General features: G+C 40.2%; 2 protein-coding genes across 2 annotated transcripts in view; one reads left to right on the forward strand and one right to left on the reverse strand.

Annotated features, from left to right (window-relative positions):
- jade2 (jade family PHD finger 2) overlaps nt 1-10,940 on the reverse strand; it is a 61,868-nt gene extending 50,928 nt beyond the window's left edge. Inside the window, 3 exon segments of the mRNA XM_061751527.1 lie at nt 4,406-4,491; nt 6,593-6,656; nt 10,199-10,940. Of these exon segments, the coding sequence (XP_061607511.1) occupies nt 4,406-4,491; nt 6,593-6,656 (150 nt within the window). The 5' untranslated portion in view covers nt 10,199-10,940.
- Nucleotides 10,941-13,798: 2,858 nt separating this feature from the next.
- cdkn2aipnl (CDKN2A interacting protein N-terminal like) lies at nt 13,799-15,565 on the forward strand. The gene is made up of 3 exons (XM_061751988.1): nt 13,799-14,087; nt 15,199-15,304; nt 15,385-15,565. Exons 1-3 carry the CDS (start codon nt 13,873-13,875, stop codon nt 15,391-15,393), a joined length of 330 nt encoding a protein of 109 aa, XP_061607972.1. The 5' UTR covers nt 13,799-13,872; the 3' UTR covers nt 15,394-15,565.
- The last annotated feature ends 394 nt before the right edge of the window (nt 15,566-15,959 follow it).

A 15,959-nucleotide genomic window follows, 5' to 3' on the forward strand; every position in this document is an offset into this window, starting at 1 on the left:
ACTTAGCTAGCTACCTAAGTAAGAATCTAACTACTTAGCAAGCTTACTAACTGCTTAGCTAGAGAGCTAACAAGTTCCTAGTAAGTGACTAACCACTTAACTAGCTATCACACGTGGCTTTGAACGTGTGGTTGTGTTTGTCTGTGTTTGTTAATGAATGTGTGTATGTGTGTGTGTGTGTGAACGTTAACGTGTGTGTGTTAACACGTGAGTGCGCATTTCTGTGTGTATGTTAATGTGTATGTATGTGTGCGCATATACACATTAATGCATACTGCATAACAGCTATTAGTTATTGGAGCAAATACAGATGTTTTACACACACACACACACACATTTCTGTTCCTGTGGTCATCAGGTCACCATGGCGTTGCACAGCTGTTTCTACCAGACCATCATGAGATAGAACAGCTGTTGGCCAGCTAGCACACACAGACACACAGATTTTTTTGTATGGTAAACAAATAAAAAGTGTTTGTTTTGTATAGTCAATAAAGTTTACACAAGCACAAGCTTGAAACCCTACTTTGAAATGCTAACACAGACTTGAAAGTCTAATTTGAAATCCTAATGCAGGCTTTAAAACCTAACCCTGGTCTAAACCCCCAACTCTGGCTTGAATAACTAATTTGAAACGCTAAACTGGCCTTAAAACCCTAAATCTTGCTTAAAACCCTAACTCTGGATTGAGCCCTAACGTAAAAGTAGAGCTTAGAATGAATGCATGCATACACTCCTTGTTCATACTAAAAGTCCACCTGGAACAAATGTGTGTTTTGGGAGGTTTGTGTTTCCATATTGATTTGCACCTTACAACAAATGCTCTATCTTTTCGTGTGTGTCTGTGTGTGTGTGTGTGTGTGTGTCCTGGGGGTATGATGTTGCCATGTTTTGACAAGTGTCAACGGTTCCCCGCGGGCTACAAGCAAGCAGGCACATTTCCCCAGACGTGCTTGAAGCCACTTTGTACACACGTACACGCCGCACACACACACACACACACACACACACACACACACACAGGAAGTTGTTGGGCGGTCTCAGGATGCACACATGCTCCTTTTAAAGAAAAAACAAAAACAAAAAAAAAACAGTGCCAGTAAAAGTGTCGGCCACAAGAACCGAACTCTGCCTTCCTGTAAGTTTCCCGAACGGTCAAAGCTGCGAGGCGGTCGGCCTTCGAGGAAAAAGCTACAGCGGAGGATGAGCAATAAATAGACACGCGGCTCTCTATTTAACTTATGCGCGTGTGTGTGTGCGTGTGTAATAACAGGCTGTCAAGTGTTTGATTCCCACATAGGAACAGAGAAAGACACTCTCTCCTCACTGTTCACACACTCAACGCTGTGTCCCAATACTTCTGTCCCTATAGTGTAACTACAACAAGCCTTATCCTTGTTTGAAACACAAAATTTCAACTCTACTTTGAAATTCTATCCCAGGCTTGAAATCCAAATTCAACACAGTAACCCTTGCCTAAAACCCTAATTAAAAACCCAAACTGGAAACCCTAACCCTGGCTTGCAATTTGAACTATCAAGCCTATCTTGAAACCCTTATATGCACCCTAATCCATATTTGAAAGCTTAACTCCGGTTTGAAACCTTAACTCCCTAATTTGAAAAGCTAAATCCATTTTTACAACCAATGTTGAAACCCTATTCGTAAACTTGAATCTCTGTTTCAAACTCTAATTTGAAACCCTACTTTGAAATCCTAACCCTTGTTTTAAACCCTAATCTTAAACTCTTAACAAGAAACTCTTACAATAGTTTAAAACTGTAACATGAAACCCTAACCCTTGTCTGAAATCCTAACTTGAAACCCTCACAATAGCTTAAAACCCTAACTTGAAAGTAGAAGTGCAACGATTAACAGACAACTAGTCGAATATCTAATGAATCAATAACAATTTGTGATAATCGATTCATAGTTTAGAGACTTTAAAACTTTAACTTAAAATTGTCCAAATCCTCAGAATTTCCGCATCTCAACAGTAAACAGTAATACTTATTGTTATTATAATAATAAAGCAGACTGATTATATTTTTGCTCCATCAAAATAAGACATTTGCAAACATATTTTACTTTGGAAAACAATCAACTTTTGCCCATTTTCTGACTAACGTTATGGACCAAACCAGCAAGTGAATCCTAATCAATTTATGTTTGTGAATTTTCTGCACTGTCAATTTGAAAATGTTTCTTATTTTTAATAAAAGAATGGACATTAAAAAAAAAAGGTTTTTAATCCAATTCATCGAAAAAATAAATCGACAGATTCATCCATTATTAAAATAATTGTTAGTTGCAGCCCGATTTGAAAATGTACTTTGAAACCTTAACCCAGTCTTAAAACCCTAATCGTTGTTTGAAATCTTCATTTGAAACCACAACTTTGAAACACTCACCCCCTAACATTTGCCCCCCTACATAACCTTCAGTTCTTCTTTAATAAGGTTATGCGACTTAAAGCCAATCTGCTGTTGCGGAAACCTCCACCTTCCAATTGCGTGAATGACTCGAGTCTTCTGCCCCATACTCTTCATCACCGTATCTCCGTAACTTCTCAGGCGTAATGGATCTCTTGTTTTAAACACCCTCGGCAGGTGTTTGTGTGTGTGCATGTGTTATTTTAATTACTAGCTCGTGTGGCTGTGGAGTTTTCCATTGTATGCCTGATGGGTCTATGTGGTTGTTTCAAATACACAATGTGTAATCATCTTTGTTTCATGGTTAGTTTGACAGCAAGCTCCAACTGCTAGTGGTAATAAACAGCTGAATGCCTCTTTTTTGTTGACGAATATTTACTAATTATGCAGTGGACCCTCGGTAATCGCACGGAATAGGGAGCAGGCCAGACCGCCAATGGTGAAAATTCCCAGATAATTGACGGTCATTATAATTGCATTGGAAAAAAATGAATAAATCAAATTAGTGTTTTGTTTTCTAACCCAAAAAAGGATGCCAAGGCATTGCTGGAAGAAGCTAGACTTTAGCTTAGTTGATCTTAGCTTAGCAACTGCTAATTGCTTTCACCACGAGATAAAAGTTTCCAAAGAGCAGATGAGTTATTTTTGTAAAGTACGACAAACTTTGTCTCCTTCAACTGGGAGGAATTTGCAAGCCACAAAGCGTCCTTCGGAGCGACCATTTTTTCCGCCAGGGTAGTCATTTGAGAGTCCTCGGGGATCGCTTGAGGCGACCGCTCATGGCGACTGCTCACTGCGACCGCTCATGCAACCTGCCACTTTGTCCGACCGCACTGTGGCGTCCGTTCCAGCGGTTGGTTTAGCCGCGCTGGTGTCAAGAGATGAATGTGTTGACTTTGGACACACCGGGCTAGTTCAATTTAACACACAGAGAGTTAATGTGTGCTTGAAACCCTTATTTGAAACCTTAACCCAGGCTTGAAACCCCAATTTGAAACACTAACCCAGACTTGAAACCCTAATTTGAAACACTAATCCAGGCTTGAAACCCTCATTTTTAAAACTAACCCAGGCTTCAAATCTTAACTTGGAAACAATAACCCAGATTTAAAACCCTAATTTTAAAGGTTTACCCAGGATAATACCGTAATTCCAAACCCTAACCCTTGTTTGAAACCCTAAACCACGTCTGAAATCCTGACCCAGGCTTGAAACCCTTACTCTTGTCTTGAAACCCTAATTTGAAACCCAAATCCAGTCTTAAAACACTAATTTGAAACGCCATTACTGTGTTAAAACCCTAACCATGACTTTAAACCGAAATCTTTGTTTTGAACTCTAACGTAGGCTTAAAACTGTAATTAGAACCCTATTTCTAGCTGCAAACCCTAATTAAAAAAACCCTAACCTGTGTTTGGAACCCTCACCAAGGCCTAAAACCCAGATTTGGAACCCTAATCCTGGTTTAAAACCCTAATTAAAATCCCTAATGCTTGTTTGGAAACCCTAACCAAGTCTTAGAACCCCACTTTGAAACCCAAACCTTGGATTGAAACCCTAAATTGCAACGCTAACCAAGGCTAGAAACCCTTACCTAGGCTTGAAACCCTAAACCAATTTTGAAGCCTTAACTCAGTTTTAAAACCCTAATTTGAAACACCAAACATGGCTTCAAACCCTAATTAGAAGCCTTAATTCTGGCTTCAAAGCTTAATTACAAGCAGTAATACTTGTTAGGAACCCTGACCAAGGCTTAAAACCCAAATTTTAAACCCTAACCTTGTCTTGAAGACCTAAACTGAAACCTTAAGCAAGCCGTGAAACCGTAATTTCTAATCATAACTCTAGTTTGAAACCCTAACTCAGTCTTAAAACCCTAGTTTAAAACCCTATGCCCGCTTCAAATCGTTATTTGAAATCGTAACTCTGGCTTGAAAGCCTTGAAAATGATTAATCATGTGAGTGTTCCTCACCTCTGAATGCTTCTTGTGCTGATGTCGTACCCACGTGATGCTGGTTCCCGCGTTCTTGGATGACCTGGACCACGATGTCACCTGACCTGCAACAATCACAATGACAAAAATCAATACATATATGAACTAATGCCAGGAATAAGGATAAATAAGGCCACAATACACACGCTATCCTTTTGTTCACAAGCGACAAACATAATGCTGCTAACTATCTTCTAGCACGAAAAGCTAACCTAGGAGTCTACATCTTCACTTAGTGCCGATTCTTGGCAAACATGACAAACAAACAGATGAGCTCAAAAGCCCGAAGGCAATTATAGAACATTCAAATAAATCGAAATTTTTTTGTTCACAAAAAGCAACTTTCAACTCAACTTACCAAAATAAAAGCTGTAACAGCGCTAAATGAGTCACAGACTACCAACATTGGTCCTATGTTCCAAAAAGCTACTGGCTTGAGTGTTCTGTAACACCAACAAACAACAATAGAGTAAAAACATTAAGTATCAACCTACCAAAGTAAAAGCGGTAACAGCGCTAAAAAAGTCATAGAAGATTCTTTGTTCACAAAAAGCTACTTGCTGAGCATCCTATCAAGCCACCTACGATGAAGTAAAAACAGGAAGTAGTAACCTACAAAAATAAAATCCGTGACAGCTCTCAACCACTTCCCTTTGTCCCTTTGTTTACAAAAAGCTTGTGGCTGAGATTCCTCCCAAGCATATGGTAGCTAACCGGTAGCTAGCACAACAAGCTAACGTAGCAGTCTGCAGGTTTAATCGGTGCTGATTACTATTAACGTGAAAACGGACGAGCTCCAACGCACCTCACTAGTCACAGGGGATTAAAATCAAAGTTGTTTGTTCACAAAAAAAGCTACTCGGAAATAGACACATATTTGCCGTACGGAGGCCGTGTGTGTGCGTGATGATAAGTCTGTTCAGACTTCACACGTATAACTAGGGTGGTTGCAGCAGTGGAGTAAAATATGTTGAGTGGGAGGCATCACACACACACACACAGAGGCTGCTAATGATCACCCACACACACTCTGCCTCCATTAAAGTCACTGTCTCCTCTTTTCAGAATCGCACATTCCAGTTGAAAATAATCCTCCACTCGTCGATGCTGTCAAAGTGTGACCCTTGCACACTGTGTAATGTGTGTAGCATAAACCCATAACTGAAGCGCGTGTATATACAGTTAGTGTGTGTGTAAGTGATTATTGTCGTTCTTGAGCTCCATCACAACACAGCTGTCGTCAAGATGTGTGTGCACGCAGTAAAAAAAAATTTTGCAAGAGGAGCGCACATGCAATTCAAGTCATGTATTCAGATGAACACAAACAGTTGTATTTTTTTTATTACAATAAAAAAATCATAATAAAAATCATTTGAATGGCTAAAGACTTTTGTCAATAAAAAAACTATTACAATAAAAGACTACACTAAAGTAATCATTACGTCAAACATTTTAACAAGTACTAAAGTAAAATTTTATATTTAAATGAAAACAAAAAACTATGCAATTAAAATAATAATGATCTTAATTAATTTCAACATTAATTTTTTTAAAAGGTGCTGAAATTAAAAAAAAACATTTAAAGATAAACAAAACAAAATAATTACAAATTGTAAAAAATATATTTCCTAATTAATATTAAAATTATGCAAAAACATTAATACACAAGTCATTTAAAACATTTTAAAAAGGACCCCAAAAATAAAGAAAAAAACCTATCAGTAAATAAATAAATAATAGTATTTTTAAAAATACAATCAGAATGGCTATAGTTTAATGGCTGTGTGTTCAGGAACGTTTTCAAAAGCACTACTACATAACAAAAATGGATGTACAAAATGAAGGTAAAAAGATTAAAAATTGAATAAAAACATTGTAAGGAAAATAAAAATGTTTAACAATTACCTTCCACAAAATAAACAAAAGCAACAATCCTAAAATTGGACAAATTTGGAGAAAAATAATTAAATTAATAATTAACACTTTAAAAAATGTAAACAGTTGAAAAAATACAAAGAAACCAAAATACACTTGTGATGTTTTGTATATCGTGTCACGGCTGTGTGTTCAGACAGAAACTTAAATGCCAAGTATGGCTATTTACTGTATGCCATGCGGCCATCTGTTTGGCCACCCTATTTTACATCCCGAAAAAAACAAACTTACTGTCGGTGGTGTCCGAGTCGTTGCTGCTGGTGGAGTATTTCCTCCTCTTAGTCTCGCTCTCCATCTACCACAACACCACCAAGATAGAGAGGAAGAGACAAAAAACATCGGTGAGAAGATGTCCATCACGAAAACACAACAAATTAACTTATTCGTGGGAGACTGACAGCATGTTGCTATATGTTAAATAGGGAGGCACTGATACCAATATTGGGGCCAATATTGTATGTATATTGACGGCTGTTACGGACGAAACCAGTAAATGAATCATAATAAATTTGTTTGTGCATTCGTTGCACTGTTAACTTGAAATCATGTCCTATTTTTGATAAAGGGATGGAAATAAAAAAATGTTTGTTCCCGATTTATTGATCAATCAAAAAAATAAAAGATCAATTGTGAAAATAATCATTAGTTTCAGCACTAACATGGTTGTTTTAAATATACAAGGTGTAATTCTCTTTATTTGATGTTTAGTTTAACAGTAAACTTCAACTGGGAGTGGCATTAAACAGCTTGAAGTCTCGTTTTTGATGAATGGCTCCATATTTGCCAAACTGATGTCTATTGTTAAGTGCGTTGAGCCGAGATCACTGCCACCATACAGCGCTTGTATCTCAAGTCTGCACTCGCAAGTCAAAGCAAAAAAGATCGGCTGAAAAACATTGATGATTGCACATAATGTATGTAATATGTGGAACATTACTGCACAGTGCCCAGGAACATACATAAAGTAAACAAACAAACAAACAAACACACCCACTAGGTAAGAGCTAGGGTCGTCATAGGATACTGACAATTGCATCCATGATAAGCACACATTAAGTAAGTACCGGCAGATGCACAAACAGCTACACAACACAAGCTGTTTGCCTGTGAACACACACACATCTCTACACACACACACACAGATGAGGTAGAGGTCAGTCAGTTTGATAGAGAATCTTTGCATATAAATTGCTTCATAACACTAGTGCAGCTTGAGTGTGTGTGTGTGTGTGTGTGTGTGTGTGTGTGTGTCCTCTTGCCTTGCCATCCTTGTTTTCACCTTCACCTGTCCCTCATCTCTCACTCTTAAACAGGATAAGGAAAAGAAGTATTGGGACACGGCCCACCCACCAAGGCATGCTCAGATGAGTGGGGTGGAAAAACATGAAGCAGTCTTGAAAGCTTACTTTCAAACCCTAACCCCAACTTGAAACCCTAATTTGAAAGCCTAAACTAACTTGAAACCATAAACCCTGTTTGGAACCCAAATTTGAAACCTTAACCCTTGCAAAGGTGCAACAGTGAATCGATTAATCGACAACTAATCGATTATATAATGAATTAATTATCAAGCTAACCCCTTGTTTGAAATGCTAATCATGGCTTGAAACCAGACCAGATAAACAGAAATGTACACCGTGTACATTCCATCATGACGCACCACCAAGCCCCTCCCTTTCCCTTCCCTTTCCTCTTCGTCCTCCTCCTCCTCATCCTCAGCACGTCAGTGCACCATGTGGTGGTCCTTACCCCCTTTTTCAACCAATCACGCTCCAGCACACACATACACACGCACACACATGTACATTGTATGTACACGTGAGTCACGTGATGATGGAGGGATGATGGAAGAAAAGATGAAGGCTTATAAACAACACCCCGCCACATAGGACCCTCAAGGGGCAGTGAAGATATGAAACACACGCACACACATCATGACTCATCTCCTGTTTCATACCCAGCGGGAGGAGGGTGTGTGTGTGTGTGTGTGTCTGTGTGTGTGTGTGTACGTGTGAGCGTTTGAAGAGTGGGTGCGTGAATTTGTGTGTGTGATGATGGGAAAAGGGGGTTGTGGTGGTAGATGGGGGGGCTCGTGTCACAAATGGGAACATTTAACAAGCCTCCAGACGATTGTGCTTTAATTGATTCAAGAGTGCGCTTTACTGTAGAAGAAATGTAACAGCGCAGACCTCCCCCAAGGCACAACAATCCTCATTTGGATGAGCATCGAAATGTCTGCATTTTATCGTTAACTTTCATGCATTACTCACTGAAGCCTTAATCCTGGCTTGAAACCCTACTTTAAAACCATACATTTTACTTACACTCCTAACTTGTAGCCATAACACAGGTATAAAACCCTATTTTGAAACCGTAATCCTCAAACCCTAGCTCTGGTTTGAAACCCCAAACTAGACTTGAAACACTACTGTGGAAGCTTAATCCTGGCTTGAAGCCCTAACCAGAGTTTTAAAACGTGACCCTTGCTTATAACCCTCATTTGAAACCCAATCCCTTCTTTGAAAGGCAAATTTGAAACCCTGCCCCTTTTTTTTGCAACATCAAACCAGGCTTGAACATTTAACCCTAGCTTGAAACTCCAATTTAAAACCATAACCTTTTTCTGAAACCCAAACCCAGGCTTGAAACCCTTCTTAGAAACCCTTACCCTTGTTTGAAACCCTAACACTGCATTAAAACCCAAATCCTGCCTTGAAACCCTACTTTCAAACCCTAACCTGGTGCCACCAAAGAACCACACATGGCCTACCAAGCCAAATGTTGCCCACTTCTGCTTTGCCTTCACACACCCTTGCTCTGTATTAACTACCAAAACCATGCATTCCAATCCATTGGTCATTTTGGCTGCTGTCGCTCTGTTGACGTGGAAAAGGTGCTGCAGTCACTTCCACAGAAGAACCGGAGGTAAACACCCACCAGCCTCCCCACAACAACACCACCCTCTCTCCTCCTCTTCCTCCTCTTCCTCTTCCTCCAAAGCCTGCTAGATCTGCACAGCACGAAGAAGCAGCAGGAGGAGGTGGTGCGGGTAGAGGGGTTGCTCTAATTCCTAGCTTTTGTGTGTGCGTGTATGTGTGTGCGCGCGCGCGCGTGTCGTAGTGTGTGTGGTGGCGTGCTCTGCCTTCCTAAAAGCAAAACTGCACCGCCAGCCCCTCCCTCCTCTGTGCATAAGAACCTGCAATTCCTCCGAGGGCTGTGAAGGTGCACTTCTCAAACACCCACTACCGCTCCCTCAAATGCGCATGCTCACCGCATCCGGTTCACTACCAGCAAGTTTGTGTCGCACGCCACTGCGAATCGTGCACAATTTGTTGCCATTTTCGCACCCTCCACCACCCAGAGACACTTGCCACCGCGCGCCTGCGCACTACTGGACATGTGCGTTTCCTATTTAACCGTGTAACTTCCATCATGCACACACGGAGGATGCCAACAGACCCACAAAGTGGACCGCAACCGTTTTCATGACGTCACTATGAGTACTTTAATATTATATCAACTGTAATTTATAACAAAGTGCCGCATCGGAACTACTAAAGCGCAAATCGAACCGCTTCTCATATCATTGTATGCATTTGCTATTATAATATTAATTATTATGTAATTTAATAAAAAAGGGGGTGTTTACCTTGTTCTGCGGCGGGGTTCCGACGCGCCTGCGTACTACCAACATGTGCATTTCCTCTTTAAACGTGTTATTTCCATCACACACACGTACTACGGATGCCAAAGTGCTGCATCAGAACCACCAAACTCACTGTATTCATATACTGTAATACTAATTGTAATATAATTTCATGATAACGGGGTGTTTACCTTGTTCTGCTGGGGAGGGGGTCCCACCGATTAGGAGACCATCGGGATCCAAGCACATGTAAATGTTGTTCCTCTGGGTTAACTTCCACGTTGGGTTGACAGGACCCTTCCCCCTCCCACCCACCTTGACAGCTTAAAAAAAAAAGCACACAACAACAAGAATTCCAAAGAAAATCCACCCCCAAAAAAATGAGGGGGAAAAAAGTGCGATGGAGGAGCTTCGGGTCACGGAGCCGAGGGGCCGGGGTGTCGCCGAAGCCGCCTTTCAGTGCGCGACGAGCGGCTTGCGGCGCGCGACATGCCGCTCACTGGAAAAAAGCATGTCGCATTTTTTATTTTTTTGATTTTTTTTTTTTGCACGAAAACACACCAGCGTCCCAAAATGGATTGGGAAAAAATGGATGTCCTCCAAAAGATTACAATCCAGTTTGTTTCGCAATCGTCCACCTCTCTTCTTCTTCTTCTTCTTCTTCCAAAACACACTACCAGGCTGCTACCACCTCCTCCTCGTCCCTCTCTGGCCGGGCCGCACGGTGCTGGACGCGGCTGTGCACAAGACAAACGTCCCCCTCCGTCCGGCAGACCTGCACGCTCCTCCTTAAAAAAAGAGAGAGACTAAACAAATGTTGAGGAGGAATGGAGCAGGGGAACCTCTGCTTGAAAACTCTTTTGGCGCCATATTTATGGCGTACTTTGAATTGGGCAGCACGGTTGTTGCACTTCCTCGTCACGCCGAGGCTGAGGTGCGAGCGCGACCTACTGGAAAGCGACGGTACTTCCAGTCAAGTACGTCATACTGTATAGTGGAACAAAATGTTCCATATTTGTCATATATAATCCATGTATAATTGTTAGAATTATATATTTTTACAGTAAAAATCTATTCATGCCTACTAAAAAATACATATTTGTTCGTATATTTCCTAACATTTTTCCTTGTCGTAATTATTTGCTACGTGTCCATTTGTGCCATTCAAAATTATAAATTGTCCATGTTTATTGTATTAGTATTTTTACTATTTATGTTTATTTTTAAGCTAGGTTCTATAACCAAATACAGAGCATAAATAAAATATTGCATAATAATGTAGTTGCAAAAATGTGTACACCCTCATAACTGGGGACGTGGATGTGTTTAGAATTAACCAGTCCCTTTCAAGCTCATGTTAAATGGGAGTCAGCACACACCTGTCCCCATTTAAAGTGCCTCTGATTAACCCTAAATAAAGTTCAGATGTTATAGTAGGGTTTTCCTGACTTTTTTTCTTTTTGCTTAACTTGCTTTAGTTACTTCTAACAGTTGCTTATTTACCATTACGGTTACTTAGTTACAGTTACTCACTTACAAACTGGGGATTTGGCTGTGTTCAGAATGAACCAGTCACATTCAAACTCATGTTAAATGGATGGCAGCACACGCCAGCCAATATTTAAAGTGCCTTTGATTAACCTCAAATTAAGTTCAGATGTTCTTTTCCTGACTTATTTGCTTACTTTACATTGCCTTGATTACTTAGTTACAGGTGTGGCTGTGTTCAGAATTAACCAATCACATTCAAACTCATTTAACGGGAGTTAACACACACCTGCCACTATTTAAAGTGCTTTTGACTATCCACAAATAAAGTTCAGATGTTTTAGTAAGCTTTTCCTTTTTTTTTGGGGGGGGGGGGGGGTTCCTTGAGTTACAGCTACTTAGTTGCAGTTACTCAAGTTACAAATTCGGGATGTGGCTGTGTTCAGAATTAACATATAGCAAATTCAAATTCATGCTAAAGTGGAGTCAGACACACGCGCCACCATTTAAAGTGCCTCTGAATAACCCTAACTAAAGATCAGCTTCTTTAGTAGGCTTTTCCTGACATTTTTTCCTGCTGTGGAAACTTTCTGGGAACCATGTCTTGTGTTGTAAAATGTGACTACACAAATATCCAGAAAAGCCCACTAGAACATCTGAACTTTATTTGGGGTTAATTAGAGGCATGATTTTAAAATTGATTTCAAAGTTAACTTTAATTATAGTTCATTGTGGAAAAGATTGTGAAATTACTAATCTTTTCTTTTCTCTTTTTTTTAATACCACAAAAACCTGGCATTTGAACAGGGGTGTGGAGACTTTTTATATCCACAGTATGTATGCCCTCCCACAGTCCTCTAAGGTTTTGCAGTCACAATGACGTGTTACATTAGAAATATGTAATGTGTTAATTTTATGTCCATATTTCACCTTGGGAAAGGCCAAAGCTGGACAAGCATCCAATCAGATTGCTCCGATGACATCCGCCATGCTGGTATGCTATGATGTATTTACCGTCGCTCTCGTCCTTGGCACCCTACAAAATATTAGGAACAGCTGTGATGATGCAGAGAAAATCTCAGGAGATCTCAGCTCAGCAAGTGCAATGATTAACACCACAAGAATGCTTAGATTTTTTGGGGGGCTTTTTTTTTTTTTTGTAGCACACAAAGTCATTTTAGCAAATGCGCTTAAAAAACAACATTTCAAGCTGTACGATATAAAGGTCCACTTGGTGATAGCATTGCCCTGCAAACACCTTCCTGTCAGGCATCTTCGGAGTGTGAGTAGTTTTGTTTTATTTTTTTATTTGACAATGGTTAACTGTGTAATGGCTTTTTAGTTTTTGCAATAATACAACAAAATGGCGGCAAGGCGGCCGACTGGTTAGCACATCTGGCTCACATTTCTGAGGACCGGGGTTCAAATCCCAATCCCAATCCCAAATCCCGAATGGTTGTTTGTTTATATGTGCCCTGCGATTGGCTGGGGACCAGTTCAGGGTGTACCCCGCCTCTCGCCCGAAGATAGCTGGGATAGGCTCCAGCACGCCCCCGACCCTAGTGAGGATAAGGGGTATGAAAAATGGATGGATGGACAACAACAAAAACAACAATAATAATAATAATTATGGAATGCTGAAGCCTATCCCAGCTGACTATGGTCACGAGGCGGGTTACACCTGAATTGGTCGCCAGCCAATCACACGGCATATATAGTAAACAAACAACCATTTCGCACTCACATTTACACTTATGGGCAATTTAGAGTCTTCAATTAAACTACAATGTTAGTTTTTGGGATGTGGGAGGAAACCGGAGTCAACCCATACAGGCACGGGGGGAGAACATGCATACTCCACACAGGCAAGGCTGGATTTGAACTCGGCTGCTCAGAACTGTGAGGCAGATGTGCTAACCAGTCGGACATTATTTTAAAGATTTTTAAAAAAATTATTCATTGTATAAGTATACCTCCCCCTCCTTTCACTTTTTTACATATATATATATATATATATATATATATATATATATATATATATATATATATATATATATCATCTACCCAGCCATTTTTTATTTTATATTGGAAATGTTATATATTATTTTATTAAATATACATTAGTGGATTTTGATCTATATATACTACTGACAAAAAAAATGATGATATTGGGCTTTCGGGTGACATTTTAGAAGGAACATAAAATGCACCGAAAGAGCAGTACTTACACCCACCAGTGTGTGTTGCTGTGTCCCAACGTGCATGGTGGAAAACAACATCTTGGTTACGCTTGCCCAAACCGGATACCGCCTTCCTTTCCGCCGACTGTGTGTACTCGAGTTTCGAGCTTCTTAAAACCGCATGAGGGAGCAGGAAGATGTCCTCCGCGGACGTCAACGATTTTATCCGGCAAAACCGTGCCGTGGCCGACCAAGTGGAGACGTTCCGGGGACACTGGGAGAGCGACAAGCATTGGGTGCCCAGGAGGGAATTCATACTGCGGAATATGAGCGAGTTCGAGAGCGAGCTGCAAATGGACCAGCTGCTTTCGCTGTCGATGGTGTGGGCCAACAACGTATTCCTCGGCTGCCGGTATACAAAAATAACGTTAGAACTCTATCGACAATACAATAGTATTCCGTAGTTATGCGGATTATATTATATACTATTTCGCTTGTTGAACATAACGAGTCGGCGTTTTGGACCGGTTTACGAATGTTTGTTAGTCTTTAAACAATTATCGTCTTTAAACAGTCTTTTTTTTTTTTTTAAACAAATGCAACCCTTTAATGGTTTATAAATTAAGACTAAGATATTAAATATGTTCCAACATGCTTCACTCTTCTTTCTTTGGGCCACTTCCACATTGACTATTTATTATAAGGGGGAGTAGTCTTCTTCGTGGTCCACCACCGTAACGACGCCACGTCCTGGACTCCCTACTGCCCCCTGATTGGCGCCAGAATTCCAATCAATAATGAATAACAAATCAACTACAGAATTGAAAATAATTAGGGAATTTTTGGAATGTGTTTTGTGGCAGTCATCATGAAGCTCCTTGACATAAAAATTATTGAGTTAAGGGTTGTTGTGTATGTTTTATGGAAGGTACAACAAAGTTCCTGGACATAAAAATGACTACCTAAAATAATGAATACATCCATCCATCTTCCGAGCCGCTTCTCCTCACTAGGGTCACGGGCGTGCTGGAGCCTATCCCAGCTATCATCGGGCAGGAGGCTGGGTACACCCTGAACTGGTTGCCAGCCAATCGCAGGGCACATACAAACAACCATTTGCACACACATTCACACCTACGGGCAATTTAGTCTCCAATTAATGCATGTTTTGGGATGTGGGAGGAAACCGGAATGCCCGGAGAAAACCCACGCAGGCACGGGGAGAACATGCAAACTCCACACAGGCGGGGCCAGGGATTGAACACCGGTATAATGAATACAATTGTTTTTTAAATTGTTTTTGTGTGGGAAGAGCATGAAGCTTATGTACTTTAAATAATGAATTTTAAAAAGTAATTTGAATGTTGTTTTTTTTTCATTTTGTGGCATGTGCAGCACAAAGATGGGCCAGATAATACTTAAAATGAGGGTTTGCTGTGTTTTGTGGCAGGCATCGCGCCTCTGGACAGAAAACAACAAATACATCCATGAATTAAATTGAGTATTTTTTTTTCTGAGGTAAGGTATAGCACAGAGCTCCTGGACAAAGTGAAGGAAATGGCCGAGGGCATTGAGGTGGAGGACGCACCCGTCTTCAAGACAAGAGATGAGATCATAAAGCAGCAGCAGGTACAATCCAGTATGCATATTAAAATACTAAATATATTATGTAAAATATCCAATGACTCGAGTGTTCTTGTGATTTATAGGGCAGATGATGGATTCCTCTTCTTACTCTTGGGAATATACAGGCTGTGCTTGTGTGACCACGTTTATGTGCATTCTCATCAATAGACTTTTTTTTTTTAATGAATCAATGTATGATGTCAGCAATGTGGGCGTTTTACAGTGTTTTATAGTGTCATTTTTAAATAAATGAAAGATGATTCAGCAGTCTCATCTCTTTAGTTCAAAGTAAGATGCCTGCTCAGTAATGAGCGGAACCAGGGATGGACACACCCACTCAGAAAAAAGGGAGTGCCCCCCCCTTTTTTTTCTTGGGGAAAAATGTGACTCATAACTGGGATGTTTTTGAGAAAATACAAAACTACAACTAGTCATGCACAACTTCTTTTTTTTTTTGGTGGATAAAATATATCATTGTGGTAAGATTAACTTTTCTCAAATGTTTTGTGTAGTTTTTAACTAATTTGATGTAAAATACAATTATTTTGCCAGACTTTGTTCTCATTGCAATTTTTCCTACAACTTAATTCTCACACATTTAGTTTTATTACTGTAAGAACTCAACCCTTGCATCCACTTTATCTAGCTTGTCTTCATG

Source organism: Phyllopteryx taeniolatus, chromosome 17 (assembly GCF_024500385.1).
Source record: "Phyllopteryx taeniolatus isolate TA_2022b chromosome 17, UOR_Ptae_1.2, whole genome shotgun sequence".
NCBI lineage: Eukaryota > Metazoa > Chordata > Actinopteri > Syngnathiformes > Syngnathidae > Phyllopteryx > Phyllopteryx taeniolatus.